This window comes from Rhipicephalus microplus, unplaced genomic scaffold, assembly GCF_043290135.1.
Source record: "Rhipicephalus microplus isolate Deutch F79 unplaced genomic scaffold, USDA_Rmic scaffold_49, whole genome shotgun sequence".
Classification (NCBI taxonomy): Eukaryota; Metazoa; Arthropoda; class Arachnida; order Ixodida; family Ixodidae; genus Rhipicephalus; species Rhipicephalus microplus.
Genome location: NW_027464622.1, coordinates 957,718 through 967,401, shown reverse-complemented (window position 1 = coordinate 967,401; position 9,684 = coordinate 957,718). Strand labels below are relative to the sequence as shown.

The window sequence follows — 9,684 nt, the reverse complement described above, 5'->3', positions numbered from 1 at the left end:
CGAGCAGCCTGGATCCCAAAATGTGTCCTCTACCACCTCCGCTGCACCTACGCCAAATTAGAGTGGTGTATTCCGCAGCCGCCACTGCAGTGCGACTTCTGCCGGCTACAGGCACAGTGGGATATTGCTGCTCCAGCGGCAGGCGACTCGTCATGGGGGTGCTCGAGGCGGCCAAGTTTGAGGAGTGTCGCGATGTCGCTTCAAGTCCATCAATGCGGCAAATTACGCCCGCATTACCACTACAGTGCTTGAAATGTGTCCCGCTTCACAATACTAACAACCCTGAATCACTATATCAATCAATACAAGCCATATGCTCATTCCTCCTTTCATATATGGCATTTATTACTCTTGGCAGATATGAAAGCAATTGCCCACCCCGCGTCTGGTGATGCACTGCCACTGAGCCGTGGATTGCCAATGAGTGCACTTCGAGCAGCCTAGATTCCAAAATGTGTCCTCTACCACCTCCGCTGCGCCTACGCCAAATTAGAGTGGCATTTTCCGCAGCCGCCACTGCAGTCTGACTACCGCCGGCTACAGGCACAGTGGTATATTACTGCTCCAGCGGCAGGCGACTCGTCATGGCAGTGCTCGAGGCGGCCAAGTTGGAGGAGTGTCGCGATGTCGCTTCAAGTCCATCGATGCGGCAAATTACGCTCGCATTACCACTACAGTTCTTGTAAGCTGTCCCGCTTCACAATACTAAAAACACTGAATTGCGCAATCAATCAATACAAGCCATATGCTCATTCCTGCTTTCATCTATGGCATTTATTACTCTTGGCAGATCTGACAGTGATTGCCCACCCCACGTCTGGTGATGCACTGCCACTGAGCCGTGGATTGACAATGAGTGCACTTCGAGCAGCCTGGATCCCAAAATGTCTCCTCTACCACCTCCGCTGCGCCTGCGCCAAATTAGAGTGGCGTATTCCGCAGCCGCCCCTGCAGTGCGACTACCGCCGGCTACAGGCATGGTGGGATTATGCTGCTCCAGCGGCAGGCGACTCGTCATGGTGGTGCTCGAGGCGGCCAAGTTGGAGGAGTGTCGCGCTGTCCCTTCAAATCCACCTGTTTCGAAGGCAGAGCCACTCTGCATCAGATGGCTTGAGTCAAAAGGGTTCAGCCAGATGAGCGCAGAAATGCTCCTTGGAGGCATGACGGTGGTGGATCCTCGTGATGCTCCCCTGAGCAAAAGCGATGCCCAAGCGTGCGCCTCCCATCACTCCTGGGCCGCTGACGAAGACAGCCGTCGAGGAGGTGCCCGGCGAATTCGCAGTGCGCACTACATATGCGCTATGTCTTTTTAATTTATATGATTTTATCTTACCTTTATTATTACATTTTCTTAATCTAATATCGCGTCTTATGTGTGCTCAATAGAGCGAAAGGCGGAGAGTTGAGACACGTGGAGGGAAAATTTCCGATAGCTTATCTGGCTCGCTCGTTGAAATCCAAAGCGATGTTTCCGTATGAAATATACCCTCCGGGTCTGTCCGTCTCTCCGCCTACGTGCGTGCGTGTGTGTGTGTGCGTGTGTGCGTGTGTGTGTGTGTGTGTGTTTGTGTGTGTGTACGTGCGTGCGTGCGTGCATGTGTGTTTTTGTGTGTGTTTGTGTGTGTGTGCGTGCGTGCGTGTGTGCGTGCGTGTGTGCGTGCGTGTGTGCGTGCGTGTGTGCGTATGTTTGTGTGTTTTCGCGTGCGTGTGTGTGTGTGTTTGTGTGTGTTTGTGTGCGTGTGTTAGTGTGTGTGTGTGTGCGTGCGCGTGTGTGTGTGCGTGTGTGTTTGTGTGTGCGTGTGTGTGCGTGTGTGTGTGTGTGTGCGTCCATGCGCGTGTGTGTGTGCGTGTGTGTTTGTGTGTGTGTGTGTGTGTGCGTGTGTGTGTGTGTGTGTGTGTGTGTGTGTGTGTGTGTGTGTGTGTGTGTGTGTCATGCATGCTTCACTCAAAACTGCTTTAAGCAGGCCAAAACCTTAAATTTATTTCTAAGTCGCCTGTGGTTCTAAAGAAATGGTCCTGCATGTGTACTTCGCTTTGTCCCTGCAGCGTTGGCGTAAACAAAAAACTCCAAAGAGCACGCTCTGAAATTTCATTTTGTTGATTACTACATGGTAATTGACAAAGTTGAAGGTGGCTCGTTACCGTTGGTAATAGTTCCAGCGCTGCGAAAGCTACCTTTGAATGCCGATAACGCGATCGTTATCACGGATTCCATGTCAGTATGCACGTCGATTACGGCGTCAACAACATCGATGGCTTCAAAGACGCTGCTTATGCTAGTACCTCCTCAGCTGCAGCTACTGAAATTAGTATGGGTACCTGGTCATTGCGGCTTAGAAGTAAATGAAATCGCCGACTCTCTAGCACGAGCAGCATTGGAATGGCCAGTACTATCAGTCCTTCCCGAAGTGGCCACTATAACTGCGACAAGATGAATAAAACTTGCGCTTCGTGCCGACGCTATGGACGCAATATTGTCAACACCACAATTTACTCACTTAATATTTCCGTAGAAAATTTATTGGTGTCCTACAAGATAGCTGGAAGCCATACTAACCAGACTTTAATGTCGTGTCCCCCTTTAAATTTCTATTCACATAGGGGTGGTCTGGCGAGATCACCGCCATGCAACTTTTGATCACAATCAGAAACAATAGAGCACTATTTTTTATCATGTCGCCGATACAAATTGCTCAGAAAAACACTCTTAGTCTTCCCATTCGCAAGCCTGGGGCTGAACTTCACAATAGAAATTATACTTTCCTTCGGTGCTTCCGATCTGGGCTTCAGCCACGAGAACGTTTTCTATGCAGTTTGCAAGTACCTTAGTGAAAGTAAAAGAATTAGGCTTTTAAATGCGGGATTATTATACCTGCAAAAATATTCCGAATTACACAGGAGGTTTTTTTCCTATTCCTATTCAAGGTAATGAATGTTTTTCTGATCAGAACGAGTGACAAACAACTGTTGCACTCCTTACATTCTGCCTAGAGTGTCTTTTTTTTCTTTCTTTTTCTCTCCAGTGGGTGGTTTCGATACGGAATTAAAAAGTCTTACTGAATTAAGTCATCGATACTTGGCCGATCCCTCTGAGTGGGCACAAGCCATGGCTCTGGAATCATCATCATATCATCATCATCGTCATCACCATGAAGATTTCGTACATGGCTGCATTCTTTGTAATGGTTACCATGCTTTGAACCAGGAGCAAATATACGCATGCAATGCTTTCGAACTTCATATGCGCCGACAACATGGTCTTAAGAGAACACGCGTAGTAAGGTACGTGCCTTATGTAGTAGTTGAAGTTAACAGCGTGGGAAAAACATGGCGGACAAGGAAAAAAAACGGGACGAACGCTTTTTTCTGCCCGCCGTGTTGTCTATTCTTCACGCTGTTAACTTCAAGTATGCAAAACCTACTAGCCCAGTCAGCCACTTTCTTACTTAGTAGGTGGATGGCTCTAAATGCCGAAGTCTTTATCATAATGACGTGTTCGAATGCGCGGCAGCAATGTGAGCTTGTCCCACGAAATGTAAATGGGTTATTAGATGTTGTATTGTGAAGCCTTTATACAGGAGGAGTGTGTTTGGGGTAAAATGAGTTGATTTCTCGGCTCTTCCAAGCAGAAGTAGCTCTTTTCACTGCATTTTGAAGCGGGCTCATGGCTGTGCAGTACAACAGACAGTTGCCACGCAAACGTTCTCGGTTTGGTCGTCATTCAGACCGACAGACAAGCAGATAGACAGAGAGACAAACACGCGGACAGCCGGACGGAAGGATGAATGAACGGACGCATAAACGCACGCACAGACGGATGCACGTACGCATGCATGAAAGGTCACACGTACGTATAAACTGACGCACGGACGATCAAATGCATTAACGGGTACACGTACTGACGGATGAACGCACGGACGCAAGCACGGACGAATTGACGGACGCTTGGCTCCACTCATCATCCTTCATTTCGTGGATATGCTGTGATTTTTTTTTTTTCGATTTCGTGGGCACATACCCGCTACATTTTCTTCTCCAAGATCTTTTATTTTTTTTATGCTCATCACTTGAACGAATCGCATAGCCACATGCGTCTTCACTATGAAACTTGTGGGACTCTTTGCGATCGTTGCGCGACACTTATTCCGCTGTTCTGCAGTGGCAGATACAGCTGTCGTTTTCAGCGCTGTATAGACGGTCTCGCCAGAGCCTGCCGGTCTCTAGCAACATTGTGCGTTGGCCGGGAAACCACCCCTGGAAACTTCCTGTTTATTTGCGTAGTCTTATCGTTTGTTTCTGGCCGTGGCTGCTTGTGTTCCCAGGTTTTGTGCGACAAAATTATTTCTGTGAAGAACTGGCAAATCGAGCACAGCTGCGTCAAGCCCGGATACAGTCTACATGCCTGAAATAAATTTATAAGATAGTCAAAACGTGCTGTTTCCTGACTGATGACGAAAGAAAGAGTACCCGCATTGCAGCGATCACGCGAGACAACTGGATTCCCACCAAGAGTGTGTAGGATTGTTCTGCCCATTTCATTAAGTGCAACGTAAAGCTCAGTGCAGAATAGTGACACAGAGGCGATACTTAGACGTTGGACTAGTCGAAGACCCTCGTTACCGGGAACACATCAGTGGCTGTTGTCTTCCACCTGTGGCAGATAAGCGTACTGACACGGGAAATTGGTAGCAAAACGTGGAAACTAACACTTAAAATTGATTGCAAAGGTGTTTAATGTATAGTTTGAGCTATACCAATGATGCGTATTGTTCGAAACAACACGGGCCACAAAGTAGCCGCGCTTAACATTGATCGGCGCACGTGTATGCCATGGTGTCCACGTTTCGTTGTCGTTGCATTTGACTTTTTTAAAGCAACATCGGTGGCTGGGCTCTCATCTTTGCGAGCAAATGACTAATGGGCATCGCCGCATTCAAGCTCATTTATTTTTTGGATGTGAGCATGAACCGCCGGCTTAGGTAGGTTCAACTTGAAAGTTTGGTTCATGAATAGCTTACTCGCTAGTAAAAAATAACAGTTCGCGTTACCCTGCAGCCGCAGTTTACGTCGTCACATCAGTAAACTTTATAATTTCTTAGTCACACGAACACTTAGGATCGCGAGCGGTTCCGATCGCCTCTGATCTCTTTAAAATGTGACCGGTGTGACACAGGCGCAGAAATAAGCGTTTTATCCTGAGGTTGTATGCTTCGACGAAAATGCAAATATGTTCAGGGTTCAACAGGAGGAAGGTTTTCAGTTCTAGTCAAAAAGCTTAATTGAACAATTTTCCTTGTCTCCTGCACATCGACGATGTCGTTGCGCTTTGAAGACGTGGACAGGGAAAAGAGAGGTGTGCGCTGTAAACTCTCAGTCCGCGTCTTCAAAACGCATCCACATCGTCGACATACAGAACCAACTGGCCCAATTAAGTTCGCTGACAAACTTGTCCTGCAATTTATGCTTTTTCTGTTTGTATAGGCACGGCCACTACGTTGAGGTAAAACGGAGCAAGGGGCCGCGCTGATCGGAAGGCCACGACGGATATTTGGCGCCACGCCCGTCGGCCACACGAGCCGCGTCATCTGCAGCAGCGGCCGCGCATGTGCCTGCCGTGTGCTACGTTGAGTCCCTTCATGTAACGGCTAGACGTTGCTCCAAACACATCCTAAGTAACATGCCAGAAACAATAGAGCAGAAAACTCAAACACACCACGAATACACCAACGGAACCATTTAAAAAGCATTGCTGGAAGTGACGCACCGGAAATCTTCCCGGGTATAGGCCGTTCGGCGCGAGCTAGTTTGTATACAAACACCGAAATTGTCTATACACACATCTATATAGAGCATTACAGTAATGGTGACGCAGTGATTAACAAGCAAAAAAAAATATTGGGGGTGTTATTTGCTGCTTTAGAGCGCAGCGCTTAGGCCTTCGAGTCGGTGTTTTTCGTCTTGCGCTTGCTCGCCATGAAGTTGTAAGGAGTGCACTTTCTATGAAGGCAGCGTTAGAAAATTTTGTGATGGTGGAATGAAAGACCTGTCCACGGTAACGCGGGAAACTGGTGCCGCGTATTCCGCATGTCAGGTAAATTCCAGCATCGCCCCATATGCACTGCGGAATTTTATGGCGGTGCATTTCAATGGTCGTTGTATGCGACTCCCATATGGCCGTTGACTCACTATCTGAAATGCCATCCCTCCGTTCAACTTGTGTACTTGTATTGAAAGATATATCCATCAAGGCCTTTGGTAGACCTTTTGAAGTTTGTGGGCTGTGTGCTCTGCTCAATTCTTACCATCAATACAAAACGACTTCAAAACGCCTTAACAGCGTCGTTGGAATGTCATATGAAAAATCATGGTAAGCGGGGGAGAAATTGAGGCGTTCTCACTTCAGAGAAAAGGTGAAATTTTATTGACCACGAGATTCGGGTGCGTATACGTTCCAGGGTTCTTGCTGGACCCCATGCGTGACCTCTTTTAGATGTACCCTGTAACGGCTTTCCCCTCGGGCAACAGCGCAGCAGCATGCAAGCCGTAGTGGGTTCGTGTCATACTTGTGAAACGTCGTCATCTTCATCGGTTCGCGTGGTGCTCGAGAGATCAATGAATCGAATCTCGTCGGTGCTACACGAGTTTCATCGGTCTGGCTTCTGCTCTGCCGGTCTGTTCCCTTACTGGCGTGCACGGGCAATTGGACAGCAGGTGCCGAAGTCCGCCCTGAGAACTCCTCTCCGGCTGGCCATGGGTAATTGGTCCTTTTCTGTATCATATAACACGAGCTGCTCAGAACCTATAGGCCTGTGGCTGGTCACACGCCGAACGTGAGACGCGGAAAGCAGCATCCTTTCTTTGCCTAAGAAATCATATCGATGTAGCGATGACTAATCTCGTGTGCCGTAAAGATCACGCATGGCGCTACAATAACGTCCAGCATTCTTGAACCGCTGAGCGAGTTGTCGCTTCCGTCTCTAAGGTCGGCCTCCCGTCTACTGCCCAAGCATATAAAGACCAAGAAATCAGCACCGCACCCGTTTTCGAGCAAGGCCTGACATGGGCCAAGGGGCGCTGGTCGGCCGAGTTTACTACAGTGTAAGACTTTATTTATCCGACAGTATATCGCGCTTAACGGAATCAGCAAGCTGCTCCACCACAGTCGAGCTATAGTTTCATAATATGCTAAGAAATCCGGCAAATTACGCTAGCAATACCACTACATTGCTTGGAAGCTGTCCCACATCACGATACTAACAACAGTGAATTGCACAATCAATCAATAAGGGCCCTGCTCCTTCCTGCTTTCATTTCTGGCATTTATTACTGTGAACAGATCTGACAGACATTGCCCACCCCACGTCTGGTGATGCACTGCCGCTGAGCTGGGGATATCCAACGAGTGCACTTCAGGCAGCCTGGATCCCAATATGTGTCCTCTACCACCTGCGCTGCGCCAATGCCAAATTAGAGTGGCGTATTCTGCAGCTGCCACTGATGTCCGACTACCAGCGGCTACAGGCTGCCACTGGGATCTTGCTCCTCGAGCGGAGAGAAACTCGTCGTGGCGGTGCTCAAGCTGGCCAAGTTAGAGGAGTGTCGCGCGGTCGCTTCAAGTCCGTCTATTTCGAAGGCAGGGCCACTCAGCTACAGATGGCTTGAGTCAGAAGGGTTCAGCCAGATGAGCGCAGGAATGCTCCTTGGAGGCATGACGGTGGTGGACCCTCGTGAGGCACACCCAATCAAAGCTGAAATGCCCAAACGAGCGCCTCCCATTCCTGCTATGGCGCTGACGAAGACAGCTGTCGAGGAGGTGCCCGGCGAATTCGCAGTGCAAACTACATATGCGCTATTTTTTTATAACTTATATGATTTTATCTTGCTTTTATAAATACAGTTTATCAATCTAATATCGCCTCTTGTGTGTGCTCAACAGAACGAAAATTGCAGTGTTGAGACACGTGGAGGGAAAATTTCTGAGAGCTTATCTGGCTCGCTTGTTTGAATCCAAAGCGACGTTTCCGTAGCAAATATATCCTCCAGGTCTTAGTGTGTTTGTGTATGTGTGTGTGTGTGTGTGTGTGTTGTGTGTGTGTGTTTGTATATGTGTGTGTTTGTGCGTGTCATGCCAAATACATCCAAATACATCCTCCGGAGGACCAAATACATCGTCCGGGACCGTCCGTCCGTCCGTCCATCCGGCCGTCTGTTTCTATCTATCTGTCTGTCTGTCTGTCCGTCCGTCTGTCTGTCTATGTGTCCATCCCCTGTCCATCCGTCTGTCCGTCCGTCCGTCCGTCCGTCTGTCTGTCTGTCTGTCTGTCTGTCTGCCTGCGTGTGTGTGTGTGTGTGTGTATGTGTGTGTGTGTTTGTGTGTGTGTGTGTGTGTGTGTCATGCATGCTTCACTCAAAACTGCTTTAGGCAGGCAAAAACCTTAAATTTATTTCAAAATCACCTGTGCATGTTGCTAAAATAATGGTCCTGCATGTGTACTTCCCTTTGTCCCTGCAGCGTTCTCGTAAGTAAAAAAACATGAAAGCTCACGCAACACCACGTCAACTTCATCAGTTTGGTCTTTGCGGAGATCGCATGAGGAAAAAAAAGTTAAACATTGGTAGATGCTGGAGCTTCACCTTTGAACGTTGGACGCGATAGCGTTATGATCTCCCCATTGCGTGCTTCGAAGACTCATTGCATACGTGTTTTTGAAGGACATTTCTCTGAAATTTCAATTTGTTGATTACTACATGATAAATGACATGGTTAAAGGTGGCTCTTTACCGTTGAGATTTCGTACATGGCTGCATACTGTGTAATGGGTAGCATGTTTTGAACCAGCGGCAATTATACGCGTGAATTGATTTCGAACTTGCCATGCACCCACTACATGGTCTTAAGCGAACACGCACAGTAACGTGCGTGCCTTATGTAGTAGTTGAAGGTAACAGCGCGATAACAAAAAAAAACATGGTGGACTGAAAAAAAAAAAAACGGGACAATCAATTTTTTCTGTCCGCCGTGTTTTTTTCGCGCTGTTAACTTCAAATGCACAACCAACTAGCCAAGTCAGCCACTTGCTTACGTAACAGGTGGACGGCTTTACACGCCGAAGTCTTTATCATAATTACGTGTCGTTATGCCCGACGGCATTGTAAGCTTGTACCACGAAATGTATTTGGGTTATCACATGTTGTATTATGAAGCCTTTATACAGGAGGAGTGTTTTTTTTAAGTAAAATGAGTTGATTTCTCGGCGATTTCAAGCAGAAGTAGCTGCTTTCACTGTATTTCGAAGCGGGCCCTTGGCTATGTAGTACACCATTTACTTGCCATGCAAATGTGCTTCGTTCGGTCGTCACTTACACCGACAGAAAAACACATGAACAGACGGACAGACGGACGATTAGACAGACGAATGAACGGACGCATAGACGCACGCACAAATGCAGGCACGGAGGGATGCACGAAAGGTCACACGTACGGATGAACTGACGCACGGACGGACGGATGCATGGACGGACGCACGCTTGATCGCACGAACGGGCGCACGTATAGATGGATGAAGAAGGTCTTTTCCTTTATCATATCAAGGCACAGAGCATGAGGATTATGGGTGAAGAAATCGAAAGTGAATTGACACACCTCGGTTATGATTTTTATATCATGAGTTTCTCGGAAACTTG

At 47.9% G+C, this 9,684-nt stretch overlaps 1 protein-coding gene across 1 annotated transcript; it reads left to right on the top strand.

The window, feature by feature from the left end:
- The first annotated feature begins 6,657 nt into the window (after window positions 1-6,657).
- LOC142788247 (uncharacterized) lies at window positions 6,658-7,910 on the top strand. Its single transcript, XM_075884841.1, has 2 exons — window positions 6,658-6,754; window positions 7,337-7,910. Exons 1-2 carry the CDS (start codon window positions 6,751-6,753, stop codon window positions 7,660-7,662), a joined length of 330 nt encoding a protein of 109 aa, XP_075740956.1. The 5' UTR covers window positions 6,658-6,750; the 3' UTR covers window positions 7,663-7,910.
- The last annotated feature ends 1,774 nt before the right edge of the window (window positions 7,911-9,684 follow it).